Source organism: Equus caballus, chromosome 13 (genome assembly GCF_041296265.1).
Source record: "Equus caballus isolate H_3958 breed thoroughbred chromosome 13, TB-T2T, whole genome shotgun sequence".
In the NCBI taxonomy this organism is placed as follows: domain Eukaryota; kingdom Metazoa; phylum Chordata; class Mammalia; order Perissodactyla; family Equidae; genus Equus; species Equus caballus.
Window position 1 is genome coordinate 50,951,306 of NC_091696.1, and position 18,754 is coordinate 50,970,059.

At 41.1% G+C, this 18,754-nt stretch overlaps 1 protein-coding gene across 6 annotated transcripts; it reads left to right on the forward strand.

Annotated features, from left to right (window-relative positions):
- Positions 1–954: 954 nt before the first annotated feature.
- Positions 955–13,635, forward strand: ZNF200 (zinc finger protein 200). Of its 6 annotated transcripts, none has more exons than XM_001499040.5 (5): positions 955–1,450; positions 2,210–2,542; positions 3,166–3,257; positions 3,583–3,706; positions 11,330–13,635. In XM_001499040.5, the coding sequence occupies exons 2-5, from the start codon at positions 2,296–2,298 to the stop codon at positions 12,082–12,084; spliced, it is 1,218 nt and encodes a 405-aa protein (XP_001499090.1). In that variant the 5' UTR covers positions 955–1,450; positions 2,210–2,295; the 3' UTR covers positions 12,085–13,635. The 6 variants fall into 6 exon arrangements, with proteins under 6 accessions (XP_001499090.1, XP_005599089.1, XP_005599090.1 ...); XM_005599032.4 differs by having other exon boundaries at positions 1,247–1,450; positions 11,327–13,635; XM_005599033.4 differs by having other exon boundaries at positions 1,259–1,450; positions 2,227–2,542; positions 11,327–13,635.
- The last annotated feature ends 5,119 nt before the right edge of the window (positions 13,636–18,754 follow it).

Sequence of the window (18,754 nt, forward strand, 5' to 3'; positions counted from 1 at the left end):
ATCTCGGTTTTCTGTTTTGCCTCAACATCAAATGTAACGTTCTCTTAAGTGTTCTTTTACTGGTTATTAAATTCCACTTTTTGTGTGTAGTATAAGGACGGGAGTCTTTTTCCCCAGAAGAACAGATAATTTTTGCTAGAACCATCTATTTCATACTAAGTTGAAATGCTACCCTTTCACGCAGATCCGTCCACATATATTCAGATCCATTTTGGCACTTACTGTTCTTTTCACTGTTCTATTTATTTACCCCAAGTTCAAACCATACTGCATTAGAGGAGTTTTGTTTTGTTTTTAGTAATTTTAATGTCTGGAAAGGCAGGTATTCTTTATTTTTTAAAAATCTTTGGTGCCACACAGTTTCGACACTAGTCTCTTTATAACATTTTAAGCCACGGGTAAGTGAGTCACCTACAGTTAGCATTAAGAAAAGGCATTCATTTCTATTTTTACTTTCGTCATCCCGCCAGAGACTGGCGTTTCATAGAGGAATAATGTAATCCCTGCCCTTGGGCAGTCCCAATCCTGATCAGTGCCTCACTGGAGAATGAACCGAGTATGGGAACAATACAGAGAAAAAGACGCTGTTAGGCGTCGGTGAGAGGCTGAAACTGAGGACGGAAACGGAGATGGTCGGAGGACGACCAGGGTTTCTTATAAAAGAAGATGGCCGGTCCAGACCGCAGCATAGAAGCTGGCAAGCAGAGGAGGGGAGGGTCGCCGGCTCTAACCTACGGGCCGCTACTGTCGTAAGGGACGGCTCTAACAGGACCCACGACCAGGCAGAGGTCTAGAACCACCCACTGGCAACCTCCGCAGTCCTGTAACCCACCCCAGACGCGGCAGCGGAAACTGCTGCAGCCTCCGTAAACCTTCCGGTCCCAAAGACAATCCGCTTCCGGTCGAGCCTAGGCCCTGCCCCGCCTCAACCGCCGCGCCTAGTGGTCTCCCATTGGCTGTTTGGAGCCGAACTACATTTCCCAGCAGGCCCTGAAGTTTGACAGTTCGTACCTGGAGTGGTGCCAGCCCGTCATGGAGGACTGGAGGCTGCCTTCTGCTTTCCATCTCCCAGGTAGAACCACAGAGAGAGCGGCTGCCGTCAGCCTAGCCTCCCTCCGGCCCTGAGAGCTCCGCCGGCCGGCCTCGAGCCTCGCCTTCTCAAGCGCAGACTGCCCGCTCCGAGTGGGGAGACCAGGCTTCCGCACCGGAAACGGGGCACCGGGCGTGACGTCACGGCAGCCAAGGCGTTCGGCCTCCCAGAAGGCACCGCGTCCTCGCCGTCCTCCCTAACTGACGGCGGCGCACACCAATAGTCGCTCGCAGCCTGTGAGGACGCTGGGAAGGGCGAGGGGAGGGCTTGGCTTCTCGCGCCTAGTTTCCTGGTCGCTCCCCGAGCCGGGTCTCTGGGCCATTCTCAGCGAGCGCCCAGGGGCGACAGGGCCCCCGAGAGGTGAGGGGCTCCGCGAGGGCGGGAACCAGGCTGAGGTGGCCTCTGGGGAGCGGAGCGTGGTCTGTTGCCGGGGGAGCCTGGCCAGATAGGGATCCGGGAATGCGCCCCAGGCAGTGCCGCCGGGGCGCGGTAAAGGTGCCCCTTGGCCGGTGGGAGAGTCTCCAGAGTGGGCCTGGCCTGGTGGGATGTTCCCTGCCGCTCTCAACAGCGCATTGACGGCAGAACAGAGTCAGCAGGCCTTGTGTGGTCACCTCATGCGGCCTTGAGTTTGCTCTTTGAGCCATCAACTGCTCCCTGAAGGGCATCCGAGAGACTTGCGGTCCAAGGGGCGCAGTACGGCCAGATTCAGTGGCCAGGCTGACTTCTAAGCAGATACCCTCGGTGTTGGACCCCAGATTTCATGTCTTCTAGCCCATTTCTCTTTCCACCCGCCTAAGTTAAAACACTCTTCCCAGTGGTGTTTGCACTTCATATTTCTGGGAGGCTGGTCCTTTGTCTTCTGCCGACTGCCTGCGCTCCCTTCCGTTTGGCCCTTGAGGTTTGTACATTCTTTGGCTTTCGTTCTCAGGATCTTCCTTTCAGGCCGTGCTAAGAGTATCTGGTTCAGGGACCTTACTTTTCAGTTATGAGTTTCCTACCTCAGCTTATCTTTCCATTCTGATTTAGATCTCATGTGGTCTCACTACCCAAGCCACCTATGGGAGGGCAGCCATGCCCTGCCTGATCTTGTGGCTAACCCATGGTTTCTCTCATCTGCAGCTTGGTTATCTCCACAGATTTCCTTCAGTAAGAAGTGGCTCTCGAAGCTCTGCTGAAACAAGTGTGGTGTGTGATCTCAAGGTGTGATGGCTGCAAAAGTGGTTCCTATGCCCCCAAAGCCAAAGCGGTCTTTTATTTTGAGAGTTCCTCCAGACTCCAAGCTGGGCCAAGACCTACTTCGAGATGCTACTAGTGGGCCCAAGACCATCCACCAGCTGGTTCTGGAGCATTTCCTTACCTTCTTGCCCAAGCCAAGCATGGTCCAGCCCAGTCAGAAAGTCAAGGAGACCTTGGTTATTATGAAGGATGTGAGCTCAGACCTTCAGAACAGAGGTAAGAAGGAGGTGCTGTTTCACTAGAAGAGAAAGGAATGGTACTGGGGGCTGAGATAGACTTCCATGTTAGTAATGGTTCAGGATGGTAGATAATTGCAAAAAGGAGTTGATTCTAATAGGTCAACAAGTTGGGGAGAGGGAGTGTTTTTTCTCAAGCTGGAGCTTGTGCGGTTTGCTGGGTGTGTGTAAGGCCATAGAATAAACAGTGCGCATCTTTTCGGTAGTGTCAGTTTTACACAAACATTTGCAGGGCAGGGCATATATCTTTTTAGGATAAGGAAATGTAAGTAAATTATTGAATTGACTTCAGTTTATGTGGAATTTTGGAAATTTTGTGTTTGCTGTGGGTATCTTCAGACTATCTTCTCCTAACCTTCTCTCTAGTAGTAATGGGAATAGTAAAAGGTGCTTAGGGAAATCATTCTTTTAATAATGAGGAGACCCCATATAGGTTTGAGACCCTGTGGTTTATGGCTTGATCTCTCACTGGACTCACAGGAGCAGAAAAAGCCATCAGTTTCCTGCAGAAGGAATGAAGACATTCTGGTCTAAAGGTGTGGGTAGAGTCTCCATAGTAGAGTCACTGACTTTTCCATTAACTGCAGCTTCCTCTTTCCCCAGTGCAACCTCATCCCTTAGTGAAGCTTCTGCCCAGAGAAGGAATCCGGCAGAAACAGGAGACGGTGTCTCTGTGTTTAAAAGATAAGCCTGAGGTGGGTTCAGTTTTCCCGTTCACTGTTTGAGTGCACCTCCTTCTCTGCTCTTGCAGCCCTCCCTCTCAGCCACCTTGTATTAAAACACACTATTGGGAGTCAGCAAGGAGAGTGGGCTTGTTCATCACTGCCTCCTTGGATGTTTGTCCTCTGCTTTTCCTTTAGCTCCTCTCTGAGCCTGGCTTTCTTGTCTGTGCTCCACGGCATGGAACTTACAGATCCCTTTTGCCATCCCTACCTTGATCTTGGGTCTAAGTCTTTCTTACCAGTAGGGCTGTCAAGCAGCTTCTGTTATTAAGAGGAGTGGGACGTGTTGCTCTTTTAGGAGCTGATGGTCTTTGAGGATTTGAATGTATTTCACTCCCAAGAAGAATGTGTGAACCTGGATCCTGTCCAACAGCCCACCTCAGAGAAGGAAGGAGACAGTGTTGGGGAGATGATGCTACTCGGTAAGAAAATCAAGTCCCTCGTGTGTTCAGATTGAATGCTATGTTCTTCTGCTTCATCTCAGACTTTTTCAAGACATTATTCACACCACCTAAGCACATGTACACACACACGTTTAATTTTTGTTTTATCCCCTCTGGCAGAGCCTGCTCCAGCTGGGGGTAGTCATTTTCCCTGTATCTTGAGGGCTGCAAGGGTAGAGTGGGGGGAACTTCTCTTGGTAAGCAAACCTGTGGCTAATGTAGTAATATCAAACATTCAAACAGAAAATGCAGGCACACTGTTTCTGAATCCATTTTGTGGATTCAGTGCTATTCTCCCGGTAGGTATATTTTAAATTAGCGCTTTCATTGGACACATGACTAACTCTTTAAGTCTTTTGTTTCCTTGATGTTCAATAGCTATGAAGCCTACAAGCCTAAGTGAATTCCAACAGTGGAATACACTGTTGATGGAAATAATATCTAGTACTTATTAAGCACTTGCATGCCATTATGTGCTAGGCACTAGTCTAAGTACTTTGCATGCATGTATCATCTTATGTCACTCTCACAATAGTACTGTGGGGTAAGGAATTATTGCTATTTTATAGGTGATGTAACTGAAGCAGAGAAAAGTTAAGAAATTTGCTAACGGTCATACATCAGTAGGTAGTGGAGCAGGGATTTGGATTTAGACTCAGGGAATCTAACAGAAGAGTTTGCAGTCTTGGCCCAGAGCTATACTGCCTCCTTGCTGCATTTCTCATAATTTTGTCAGAGAATTTCCTATATGGTTGGTGAATGGGGCCTTCTTCATGTGTACTCATTTCCCAGTAATGGTTAACAAGTGCCCTCAGTACTAATATGAACTTATCTTGCAGCAGCTTCTCTCTAAGCTGCTTAGAGATGCTTCAGTTTTTCTCTAGAAATATGCTGCTACCCCAGAGTCAGGAGCCCTCAAAAATCATTTTGCTGAGTGCCTAATACTTTTTACCTTGCCATCAGGGCTGTTTGCTTCTGAGGCTGAAGTGGAGCAAAGAGTAGATTTTGTGAGTTGCCTGGAGTGACAAATGTCCATAATGACTATTGAACTCTATAGTTGTCTTACACCGTGTGGTCAGGGTTGTGGTACATAATGGGCATGGTTGATTTCCCATAGATTATTCTATGTAATGTTTTATTTATTTTAGGGAAAAGTATAAGCAGATCAGATTTTTTACGCTGAGTCTTGAGCAAAGCTAGCCATTTGTTTTGGGTGACTGGTTGGTGGGTATGTTGCCAACTCCAGGACCACTTTGGCCATGAACCTTGAGACCTAATCCTCACCCTTCCCTTGCCCATACCCAGAAGCTGATGATTTAAGCCTAGAGTTATTCACCAACATTTAATAAATGCTACTTGTTTTTTCATCTGGCAGGGCTGGGTTCTGGAGTTGATATTCAGTGTGTTAAAAAGATACATAATGCTCCATTCCTACCCTCCAGGAGCTTCCAATTTGTTTTGTAAGATAAGTCATTCACATAAAGAGATAAGCAGTGTGAAACGTATAGCTCTAAAAAGCTATGACAAGGTCAAGGCAGGATTTAGACACAGGAGCAGAGTTTGGAAGAAGATGGATTTGATTTTAGATGAGATTGGATCCATGGCAGGAAATATGAGATTATCCTCTGAGCACTTGGCCTTTGGGGATTGGAGGTCACATGTAAGGACATAGAGATTTGGGGGTCATAAGCATAGAGCTGATAGTTGAAATAGTAACATTTGGTCAGTTTGCAAAGGGGAAAGTATAAAGGAATGAACCTCGTAGGGACAGAAATAAAAGGAGAGCCCTTGACAGAGGAGGACAGAATGTGTCTCAGTCCAAGTGAACCACGTGAAAACAACTGAAAATGTAGAACACTTAAACAAATCCTCAGTGAGATAGTTGTTATGGTTATGCCTGCCCTCTACTGTGGTAAGAGAATATGCCTTCTCAAGATGGATGCAAATTGACCACATACTATGCGACAAAGACACGTAGATTCCAAAAAGTAGAGATAATACCAAGGGATCTATCACAATGCAGTACAGCGAGAAATTAATAAATCAGAAAAAAAGTTCGTTCCACCTCGACATTTTAAAACTGTTAAGTAACCTTGGGTCAAGGGGAAAATACAAATTAAAATTGCATAATTTTTCTAGAAAACACTATATATCAGAATCTATGATTTAACCTAAAGTGGTACTCAGAAGAAAATTCGTGGCTGAAAAAACATGTTGAAAACATATTCATTAATTTAGAAAAATGAAAGTAATTAAACCTCTGACTCAAAGTTAGGAAAACAACAAGGTAAAGGAAAGCAAAGTATTAACAAATACATAACTAGAAGTCAATAAGTTAAAAATAGAAACAACAGAGGGACTAATAAATAGATTTTTCCATATAGGAAATTGAAATTGTCAAAAAACTAGCCCCCTCCCCAAGAAAAGGGACCAGTCTCTGTCACAGAAAGTTCTTGTAAATCTTTAAAAATTAGACAGTTCAAATGCTATGAAAACTTCCAGAGTATACAAAAAGAAGGAAAACTTCCACCAAATTCTTTTAATGAAATTAGTGTAACAAAGATACCATAACCTGATAAAAACTGCCATGACCAAATAAGATTCCAGGAATGCAAAAATGATTGAATAATAGTCTATTAATATAATCCATCTTAAAATAAAAACAAAACTCCTATAATCATTTTCATATTTATTGATAGATATTTAACAAAATACAAACCCCTTCATAAGAACACTTAACAAAATAGTAATTAATGGATATTTCCTTAACTTATCCTTTCAGCCAGCATCGTCTTTAACAGGAAACACTTGGAGGCATTCCCCCTAAAATGAGGAATGCAGCAGTGAAGCCCAGTGTCACTACTAATATTTAATATTGTGTTTCAGGTATTAGCCAGTGCAGTTAAATGAGAAAGAAATTATTTCTATAAGAATTTAAGAGAAAGATAAAATTACATCTATTTACATATGATATAATGCAAAATTTCCCCTGGAACTAGACAATCTGATCTCATATTCAAATGGAAAAATAAATATGAGTAACTAGGAAAATGGAGAAGAGCAGTGGGGTGGGAAGGGTTCTAGTATATCAGCTGTGAAAGGAACCTCTAAAGCTGTCTTCGGGGCTGGCCCCATGGCCAAGTGGTTAAGTTCACGCGCTCTGCTGCAGGTGGCCCAGTGTTTCATTGGTTCAAATCCTGGGCACGGACATGGCACTGCTCATCAAACCACACTGAGGCAGTGTCCCACATGCCACAACTAGAAGGACCCACAATGAAGAATATACAACTATGTACTGGGGGGCTTTGGGGAGAAAAAGGAAAAAAATAAAGGCTTTAAAAAAAAAAAAGCTGATGCTGTAATAATTGGCTTAAAGCTGTCTTAGGAAAACTTGTGGTATCGGCATGTGATCAGACAGACCAATGAGATGGAATAAGAAGTCCCAAAATAGTCTCAAATACACAGGAGGATTTAGTTTATGATCAAGTTAGAATTTCCAATCAGCAAGGTAAAAAGGGACTTCTTTTTTTTTTTTTTTTTTTTTTTTGCTGAGGAAGATTAGCCCTGAGCTAACATCAGTGCCCATCTTCCTCTACTTTATATGTGGGACACCTGCCACAGCATGGCTTGCCAAGCAGTGTGTGGGTCCACACTGGAATCCGAACTGGCAAACCCCAAGCTGCCAAAGTGGAAGATGCAAACTTAACGGCTGTGCCACCAAGCCAGCCCCCATTCTTCCTCTTTCTTTGCTTGAGGAAGATTAGCCCTCTGCTAATATCTGTGCTAGTCTTCCTGTATTTTGTATGTGGGTTGCTGCCACAGCATGGCTGACAAGTAGTGTAGGTCCACGCTCGGGATCTGAACCCAGGCTGCAAAAGTGGAGCACATGGAACTTAACTACTATTCCATGGGGCTGGCCCCTGAAAAGGGACTTTTTGTTAAAAGGTGTTGGGACAACTCAGTAGCCATTTGATGAATCATACCTTACTTTGCACACCAAGTAAAACTCCAGATGGATCAAAGATTTTAAGTATTAAAAAAATAAATAAAATAAAAGCACAATTAGAGAATATGAGTGGATTCTTTTTTTAGATTTTTATTTTTCCTTTTTCTCCCCAAAGCCCCCCCGGTACATAGTTGTATATTCTTTTAGTCGTGGGTCCTTCTAGTTGTGGCATATGGGATGCCACCTCAGCATGGCTTGATGAGCGGTGCCATGTTGGCAGCCAGGATCCGAACCAGCAAAACCCTGGGCCACCAAAGCGGAGCACTTGAACTTAATCACTCAGCCCTGGAGCTGGACCCTGGGTCCCCTTTTTTTATAACCATGGGATAGGAAGGTTTTTCTAATTAAGACTCAAAAGTCTAGAAGTTTTGAAAGAAAAGATATATTGAATACATCAAAATAAAAAAATTCTGTATGGCAAAATAAAAAATATATAAGCAAATAAAATGCAATAAATGGGAAATATTTACAACTCATATCAGACAAAAGCCTAATCTTCCTAATTTATAAAGAGCACCTAGAAATAGGGAAGAGAAAGAGCAACAGATTCACTTGGGAATACAAATTACCCTTAAACACATGAAAAGATGTCCAGCCCTACTTACAATTAGAAATGCAGATTAAGGGGCCAGCCTGGTGGCGCAGCGGTTGAGTTTGCACGTTCTGCTTCTCGGCAGCCTGGGGTTTACTGGTTCGGATGCCGGGTGTGGACATGGCACCACTTGGCAAAAGCCGTGCTGTGATAGGTGTCCCACCTATATAGTGGAGGAGAATGGGCATGGATGTTGGCTTGGGGCCAGTCTGCCTTGGCAAGAAGAGGAGGATTGGTAGTAGTTGGCTCAAGGCTAGTCTTCCTCCAAAAAAAAAAAAAAAATGCAGATTAAACCTCTACTGACTTACCATTTTTTTTTAACCTGTCAGATTATGGGAATCAGAAACTTACACTGGTGGTGAGGTAGTTAGGAGACAGTCTGTTGCTGGTGGGCATGCAGCATGGTATAGTCCCTCCATCTGGGAATCTGTAATTACCCATGTTACAGATGTGTTTACCCTTTGATCCAGCAGTCCCACCTCTGGGAATCTGACTTACAGATAATAGCCATGGCACACATTCAAAATAATGTACAAACAAGGTTATTCATCGTGATATTCTTTGTAAAAAACACAAGGATGAAAACAGTCTGTGTGTGTCGGCAGGGGACTGGTGGAATATGGTGTGTCCATGTATCATACCATGATAATCTCTGTGCACTGGAATATAGCGATTGAAATGAAGTAAGTAGCAGAAATATACACAGTATACTACCTTTTATATAAGAAAGGGGAGAAAAAGGAAATGTATTGTCTAAAGAAACAACAGAAGAATAAAAAGAGACTACTGGCATACCTCAGAAATATTGAGGGTTTGGTTCCAGACCACCACAATAAACCGAATATTGCAATAAAGCAAGTCATGAATTTTTTGGTTTCCAAATGCATATAAAATTCATTTATACTGTAAATACAGTCAGATTCAAAAATTTTTAAAAAGGTAGAAATGGATATTCTGGCTGGTTTTACCAACATTAGACATGTTTCAAACAATAACACAGTGTGATACTGAATTCCAAATGTATTGGAGTTAACCATAAAAATAAATCATAAAAGAATGGCCAAAAAACAGAGTAGAAATTTATCAGATTTTGAAAGACTGGTATTTTTTTTTCTGGTTTCAAGTTATAGAGTTATAGAGGAAGACTTCAATTAAAAAATATTTACCTCGGGGCTGGCCCAGCGGTGTAGTGGTTAAGTTTGCACACTCTGCTTTGGCAGCCCTGGGTTCATGGGTTCAGATCCTGGGTGCAGACCTACACACTGTTCATCAAGCCATGCTGTGGTGGTGTCCCACATATTAAATAGAGGAAGATTGGCACAGATGTTAGCTCAGGGCCAATCTTCCTCACCAACAAAGTAAAATTAAAAAATTAAAAAAATATTTACGTCAGTAGTGACTGACAAAGAGAATAAGATTTGGAATATATGAGATTTCTTTAAATTTATAAAAGTCCCACCCAATAGATAAAATTACTAGTTTGAAATAAAGTGCAAAATAAAGCTACAATGAGAAACCATTTTGTATCTACTAAATATTTTTAAATTTTATCTAATGCTGGCAAGATTAGTTAAAATTGATATCCACATGTTGATGGTTGTATTGAAATTGGTACATCTTCTTTGGAAAGCAGTGTGGCAGTTCATATCAAGAGCTGTGGGGGCTGGCCCTGTGGCCGAGTGGTTAAGTTCGTGTGCTCTGCTTCAGTGGCCCAGGGTTTCACCAATTTGGATCCTGGGCACGGATGTGGCACCACTCATCAGGCCATGCTGAGGTGGCATCCTACATGCTACAATTAGAAGTACCCACAACTAAAATATGCAACTATGTACTGGGGGGATCTGGGGAGAAAAAGCAGAAAAAAAAGAAGACTGGCAACAGTTGTTAGCTCAGGTGCCAATCTTAAAAAAAAAAGGCGTAATAAAAATTGGCATATTCTTTGACCCAGCATTTTCATTATCCTAAGAGAATAATTGAAATGGATAATTACAAAGAAAAACTCCATTGGTGTGAAACTGCTAAATACAGCAGAAATTCACATTCCAGCTTCAAGATCAGCCAGATATCTAAGTGGTTGATTTAACTCTTTATTTTCAGTAAGTTGTCCAGAGCATAGGGGTCCCTTGTCACCCCACCTGTTCACAGCATACTTTTTTTCCACTTTGTTACCTAGTCGTTATAATCTGTTATTTCACTCACTTTTTTTGGTAGTATAATATAAATACAGAAAAGTCTACAAATCATAAGTGTAGGGCTCACCTTTTAACAAAATATACACATCTGAAACTGCCACCCAAAATTGACTATTCCTAGCACCCCAGAAATCCCTCTTGTGCCCCCTGCACAGCCACTACTCCTCTTCTTCCCCCAAAAAGACCACCATTGACTTCTACCATAGTTTCATTTTATCAGTTGTAGTAATCACTTTAATCCCCAAATAGTAATCCATTTGTGAATATGGTATGCCTTGTTTTTGGTCATTTGAATTGTTTCTGGTTTTTCACTATATAGAATATTGTAGTATTATCTAATGCTATACTATTATAATATTTAATGTAGTGAAAACCTGGAAGTAACTCATCTTACTGTTCACTTACTGGCCTCCTAAAGATTATGACCAGTATCCTTGGTACTCTTTAGTATTTATGTTCTGCAACACCTAGTGCTTAGCTCAGTGCTCTATACAGAATATAAGGTCAGTATGAACTTGGTGAGGGACTAATTTGTGCCTATTCAGAAAACAAACATGAAGTCTTTCAGTCCCATTCATTTCATTTTTTAAAAAAGTCAAAAGACTGTGTGCTTACATTGTGGGGTATGGAAAGATTTATCAGTCATGTATTCCACCCTTAATAAGAGTGGAAGAGGAGTGGTGATGGCAGTTATTTGCTGGTCCTCAGATTTCTGACTTTCAAGGTTATTGTTTCATGAGAAATCTGACTTGTTTTTTCCCACCTGGTGTCATATCCCTCAAAAGTTATTAAATGCTCTCTGTTTTCAGCAGTCAATGACAGTAATCCTGAGAGTGAAGATTTTCAGAAGGAACCTGTAGAGAATAAAAATCATACAGAACAGTTTTCAGATTGTGATAAAATGGATTGTTCCATGGTCTCTGAGCAACTTCCAGATTGCCATAAAGAAGAAAGACTAAATACATCCATTCCAAAGGAAAGGAAAATGAGAAATCTTTTAGTTACCATTGAAAATGATACTCCACTAGAAGAACTCTCAAAATATGTGGATATCAATGTTACTGCACTTACCCGAAATCGAAGAACACGAAGATGGTACACTTGTCCACTGTGTGGAAAACAGTTTAATGAAAGTTCTTACCTTATTTCCCACCAGAGGACTCACACTGGAGAAAAACCCTATGACTGTAGTCACTGTGGGAAAAGCTTCAATCATAAAACAAACCTTAATAAACATGAGCGAATCCATACAGGAGAGAAACCTTATTCGTGTTCTCAATGTGGGAAAAACTTTCGTCAGAATTCTCATCGGAGTCGCCATGAAGGAATCCATATAAGGGAGAAGATATTTAAGTGTCCGGAGTGTGGGAAAACCTTCCCAGGGAATGAAGAATTTGTGCTTCATCTGCAGAGTCATGAGGCTGAGAGGCCATATGGTTGCAGAAAATGTGGGAGAAGATTTGGTCGGCTGTCAAACTGTACCCGGCACGAAAAAACCCACTCAGCTTGTAAGACCCGAAAGCAGAAGTGTGATCGGGAAAGGTCTGATGGTCCTACCTCAACCTGAAATGTTTCGTAAGGAATTCGGAATTCCCAGGCTGTCTGAAAAGATAGAAATATGTGAAAACCTCATTATAGCCAAATTTGGATAAATGCCCATTTTGGCTAAAACCTCAAATTTTTAGAAAATTCACAAAGAAGAAACACATCCTCAAGGGCTATACCTCAGTTAGCAGCCAGGCTTTTTGGACTAAGGAGCTTTCTTTTGTGAACTTACACAACAGTGTATAGGTCACAAATCCCTTTCGGGGGAAAGGCTTTGAATGTGAGTCTGGAGGCTGCTTACTTGCAAGGTGAACAGAGTGACTTGTGTACTGAAAGTATGTCCATTTTTCTCCCAAATAGGAATTCACACCTGAGAAAAGAGAAATAATGCCAAGGTCCTTATCTGGGACTGTGTTCCCCTGAAAGAACCAAACTACTGATAGGTTAAGCCAACAGCTTCTATTAGCAATTCATATAACCCTCTAAGAACATCCTGTTAAAGCTTGAGTGTTGAAAGGGATTGTTTACTTTGGAATATAGAAGAATACAGCAATTGAATGTCAAAGACTTACTCTGTCATTTGTATGTGATCTAAACTAACAATTTCAGTAATATTTGCAATTTGTGGTGAAAAGTGACTATTTTACAGAAATCCTTTTCAGAACATAATTTAAAAATGTCTACTCTTCTTACTGTATTTTGTTCAGCTATAATGGCTCAAACAGCTCTCTCATGCCTTTTCCTTGCTGAAAGAAGTTTGGATTGCTCAGGCCTGGCCACCCAGCCCCACTACTAGAAAAGCTCTTCAGAATCTTGGCCCTCTGCTGAGCCAAGAAGACACCTGCTAGGAAGGAAACTCAAAGAGCCTGAAGAGGAGGAGAAAGAGGTTGGCTTGGCTCCATGGCTGGTCAATAACCTTACCACATACTTCATTCCCCTCTAAGCAGTTATCAGACCTTTGGCAATGGGTGGTCACTACCTCACAAGCAGAGTGTTTTATTTTTAGAAATTATGTCTCCAGTGGCTAGCTCACATTGCCCCTCAAGAGACAGGATTCCAGTGTCTTCATTGTGGTGGATATTTGTTCTCTTTGGCCTCCAGATAGCCAGACTTTCCTGACTTGTCTGCCTGGAGGCAAGGCCAGCGGTGCCTTCATGGGACCGATCCTGTGGTGTGTGATTTTAAGGATTCTTGGTCAGTTTTGCCCTTTTTAGGTTGCCCAAAGTTTTACATGAGTATTTTGATTGGAATAGGTTGATCCTATAAACTATTTGGGAAAGATTGTTCACTTTAAAAATGTTGTTTCCCATCAAGGAACATGCCTTTCCATTTATTACAGTATTATATTCCTGAGTAAATTTTTCTAATTTTCTTCATGAAAGTTCTATACAATTTTGTTATTGTAAATAGTTTTTTTCATTATATTTTTCTAGTTGGTTATTGCTCTTACATAGGAAAGTTATTTTTAATTATGTATTTGTGAAACTAGCCACATCACTGAATGTTCTTAATTTTCAATAATTTCTCAATTCTGTTATAATTTGTGGTTTAAAATTATATCATCTACAAATAATAGTTTTGTTTCTTTTTTTCTGCCTGTTGCAATTTTTTTGTTATTTTAAACATATAGTTCTAAGCTTTGTTTTGGTACAAAGCATACTAAAAGAAGGACATTTTATGATACAGTTCAGTCCTGAGTCCTAATTAAAAACAACAACAGAAAACCACTTTAAAGGCCACAGAGAAACTTTCCTTTATCAGCTGTATTTCAAGCCTATGGTATCCTTTAAAACTAGGGACCAAACTGGCTGCCAACAGCGTTATTCTCTTATTCCTCCAGAAGTCTTGCCAAGGTCCACCTGGGCAGAGGAGCCATCTGCACACCTAGAAAATGTAAAGGCTGAGCCACTTGCCTGGCAGTGACTGGAGAGGGTGGGGGGTCCCTGGCGCAAAATGATCCTGTTTCCTGCTCAACTTTTGGGCTACACAGTCCCCAAGGCGTGTGGGTAGGTGATGCTCCCATGACCTAAGCCACCTTCCCACACCTGGGAGGTGCCCTCCATGGCATAGGATGCAGTGTACACAAGAGCCTGAGGACCCCCAGTCAGGGTTGTCAGACCTGCTGTCCCCAGAGAGTGGGGTCTGGGCCCGTCGACTTCTCGGCCCCTGATCCCCAGACCCTGGAGGGGCAACAAAGGAGGGCCCTTTGCCCCTGCCCAGGGACTCAGGGCCAGTATGCCCAGGGTCCACCACTTCCAAATGCGAGAGCACAGGGAAGCTGTTAGATGACGACTAAGTGCTCAGTAAGGAGCCTGATGCCAGTTAATGAAAAAAAGCAAACACAACAAATGGGTTTCCAGTTAGAAAATGAGAAGGACCAAAGATCCGATTCCAACACCAACTACAAGTTGAAGGCACGTATCCCCTAAAGGCGGGCACCAGGCCCTGGGTTGTAAAGGGGAGCAACACACCCACGGAGTTTTGTTGAGGGGGTTGGGGGGAAAAATTCAGTAAATCTCAAAAACATGTATGCAGCTACACACTGTGACAAGTGCTAGGAAGGAAAAGGATTCTATGAGAGTGTTACAGGTGGATTTCCCAGAGAGGACTTTGGGGAAGTGGCATTTAAACTGAGACCAGAAAGATGAGATAGGGGAGGAAGTGGACAGCGTGAGGGAATGTTCCAATAACAAGAAGACAGGGACAGATACTTTTAGATAAAGATACATGAGTGGTTAAAAGAAATAGGAATATTCAGCCTTACTAGTAATCTTAAGAGTTATAAATTGAAAGAACAAGATGTTTTGGGTGTATTGAACGAGCAGGGTTGTGTGTGCGCGTAAATGTTCGGCTTGGCAAAGGAGGAATGATAGCATCCATCTACTGTGATAAGAATGTTTAAAAAAATTAGTACTCTTTGCCTTAGCATTTTACCTTTTATGATACAAGGCAAAATATAATATTATAAGACTGAAAAATTAGAAACAACCTAAATGGTTGAATAAATGGTGCAATATTATAAAGCTAATAAAAACAATGCTTGGGGCCACCCCGGGGCCGAGTGGTTAAGTTTGTGCGCTCCACTTTGGTGGCCCAGGGTTTCCCTGGTTCGGGTCCTGGGCATCGACATGGCACTGCTTATCAAGCTATGCTGAGGCGGCATCTCACATAGCACAACCACAAGGACCTACAACTAGAATATACAACTATGTACTGGGCGGGGGGGGGGGGTTTGGGAGGAAGAAGGAGGGGAAAAAAACAACCAAAACTGAAGATTGGCAACAGATGTTAGCTAAGGTGCCAGTCTTAAAACAAACAAAAAAAAACCCAGTGCTTTTCATTAACCTTATTTGGTAGGGTGGGTCTCATCATCTTTCCATTTTCTCTTGAGCCCATTCCAGTTTCACCTTCACCTTCAACACTTCACTGAACATTTATAGAATATTTCACCAAAAGCAGAATACACATTCTTCTCAAGCACACATGAAACATCGCTAAGACAGATGACATCTAGGCCATGCAAATTTAAAAGAATAGAAATCAAAGTATGTTCTCAGATCACAATGAAATTAAACTAGAAATTAATAGCAGAAAGCTGTAAAATCCCAAAATATTTAGAGATTTAACAACACACTCATAAATAACAAATGGGTCAAAGAAGAAGTCTCAAGAGGAATTTAAAAATATTTTGAACTAAATGAAAATGAAAATACAACTTATCAAAATTTGTGGGATGCAATGAAAGCAATGCTTAGAGGGAAATTTATAGCATTGGATGCATATACTAGAAAAGAAGAAAGGACTAAAATCAATAATCTTGTTTCCACCTTAAGATCTACAAAAGAAGATGTAATTAAATCCAAAGTAAACAAAAGAAAAGACATGATAAAAATTAGAATAGAAATATATGAAATGAAAAACAGGAAATAAACAGAGAAAATCAACAAAATCAAAAGAAAATATCTGGGCCAGCCTGGTGGCACAGTAGTTAAGTTCGTGGGCTCTGCTTTAGTGGTCCAGGGTTTGCCAGTTCAGATCTTGGGCGTGGACCTACACACCACTTATCAAGCTATGCTGTGGCAGGCATCCCACATATAGAGTGGAGGAGGATGGGCATGGGCACAGATGTTAGCTCAAGGCCAGTCTTCCTCAGCAAAAAGAGGAGGGCTGGTGGCATATGTTAGCTCAGGGATAATCTTCAAAAAAAAAAAAAGAAAAGATCTTTGAAAAGATTGACACAATCGATAATCCCCTAGCCAGCCTAACCAACAACAGAAAAGAGAGGGCACAAATTACTAATATCAGAAATGAAAAAGAGGCCATCACTACAAATCCTATGAACATTAAAAGGATAATGCAGGAATATTATGAACAACGCTACGCCCACAAATTTGGGAACCGAGATTAATGGACCAATTCCTTGAAAGACACAATTGAAAACTCACTCAAGGAAAAACAATCTGAATAGACTTGTCTTAATTAAACTATGAATAATTAACAACCTTCCAAAACAGAAAGCACCAGCCACAGATGGTTTCACTGGTGAATTCTACATTTATGGAAGAAATTTTTCCAATTCTTACAATCTCTTCCAGAAAATAGAAGCAGAAGGAACACTTCCTTACTCATTCTATGAGGCCAGCATTACCCTAATGCCCAAACTGGACAAATCCATTACAAGAAAGGAAAACTATAGACTAATTACTCTCATGGACATAGCTGCCAAAATCCTCAACAAAATATTAGCAAATTGAATCCAACAGTGTATACAAAGAATTATACACAATGACCAAATGAAATATATATGCAAGGCTAGTTCAACATTTGAAAAATCAATGAATGTAATCCATCACATCAACAAGCTAAAGAAGAAAAATCATGTAATCATCAGATGTAGAAAAAGCATTAGACAAAATCCAGCTCCCATTCATGATAAAAACGTTCACAAACTAAGAATGAGGGGACCTTCCTCAACTTGATAAAGAACATGTACAAAACCTTACAGCCAACATAATAATTAATGGACAGAAACTAGATACTTTCAACGTAAGATCAGGAATAAGGAACAAGGATCAGGAGCAAGGATATCCACTCCCACCACTCCCATTCAACACATATTGAAAGTTCCAGCTAATGCAATAGGACAAATAAAAGAAAGAAAATATATGCAGATTGGGAAGGAAAAAATAAAACTGTCTTTGTTTGCAGATGACATAATTGTCTATGTAGAAAATCCCAAAGAACAGACACACAGATACACACACACACAGACACACACACACACACAAACTCCTGGAACTCATGAGTGATTATAGCAAGGTGGCAGGATACAAGACTAATCTACCAAAGTCGATTGCTTTCCTATATACCAGCAATGAGCAAGTGGAATTTGAAATTAAAAATACAACACTATTTCTATTAGTACACCAAAAAAATGTTTAGGTGTAAATCTAACTAAATATGTACAAGATCTATAGAAGAAAACTACAAAACTTGAAAGAAACCAAAGATCTAAATAAATGGACAGCTATTTCATGTTGATGGATAGGAAGACTGAGCAGTGTTAAGATATCAGTTTTTCCCAAATACTGTCTATATGCTGATGTTTCCCCAATGTATATTTCCAGCTCCAACCTCTCCCCTGATGTCTAAACCTACATATACAATTCCTTCTTGATAGTTCCATTTGGATGTCTAATGGACATCTCAAATTCAAAATGGCTATAACAGGAATCTTGATTTCCCCCACCGCTATTCTGAGACTGTTATCATGGAAGAAAGTAAAGGATTATGTCACACTCTATTATGCCTGGTGGCATTGACATTGTCTCACCATGGGAGATAGAAGATACAAATGTTTCATCAAAGAGGTTAGGAGAAAACTCTGTAGTTTTAAATTTGAATTGGAAGTATCAGTATGAGCTCATGGTGTATTTTTATCTTAAGAAAATGTTTCCTAACTGTGTCTACTGAAAGAGCATGGGAAAAATGATCAGCTCAGCAGCAGTGAGCACCATTTCCCAATAAAAGGAGACAGGTACTTTAGAGAAATAGCCAATTCTAGGTCTGGGGCAGAAAATGTACAGAATGAGTCTAGAACATCTTGTAATACCAGATAGCAAGGATGCTATCAAAAGACTACCGAGATTCTGCCAAAAGAAATCAGAAGCCAACTTTATAGAGGTTCCTGATGGCCAAAGATAGGGCAATTTGAGAATCAATAATGATAATGACTATAATTATTGAAAAATATCAAATATGTCTAAATCTTTGAGTTTATAATTATACTTAAAAAACAAAAACTAGTTGGTTATCATTGGAGGCTGCTATTCAACCAGCTCATTATTTTGAACACATGTAGACAAAATGAAAGAATCTAGCATTTATCCTGCCTTTTTTATACAAAATGCTGGGGAACCAAATAGCGGGGGGTAGGGGGGACGTTTCTCTTTACAGGAATATTCTAGTTAGTAAATGAAAAAAGAATAATAAAATTAAAGAATCACTGTCTTGCAACAAGTAATGAATTCATGGATCTTAACATTAAGCATCAATGCCTACTAACATCAGAAAAAAAAAGAACTAGACGTTTTACCTTCTTGTTGAAAAACATACCACCAACTATGATGTAGTCTTGCCAAAAAATTGAACTTGAATCTGATCAAGCCTCCAGATCCAAATTCCATTTTACA

Bases quoted from the DNA above. Each gene is read 5' to 3' on its own strand.
- ZNF200 (XM_005599032.4), top strand. From the start codon at position 2,296: ATGGCTGCAAAAGTGGTTCCTATGCCCCCAAAGCCAAAGCGGTCTTTT. The intron at 2,543-3,165 runs GTAAGAAGGAGG...CTCTTTCCCCAG, and splicing joins CTCAGACCTTCAGAACAGAG to TGCAACCTCATCCCTTAGTG. The intron at 3,258-3,582 runs GTGGGTTCAGTT...TTGCTCTTTTAG, and splicing joins GTTTAAAAGATAAGCCTGAG to GAGCTGATGGTCTTTGAGGA.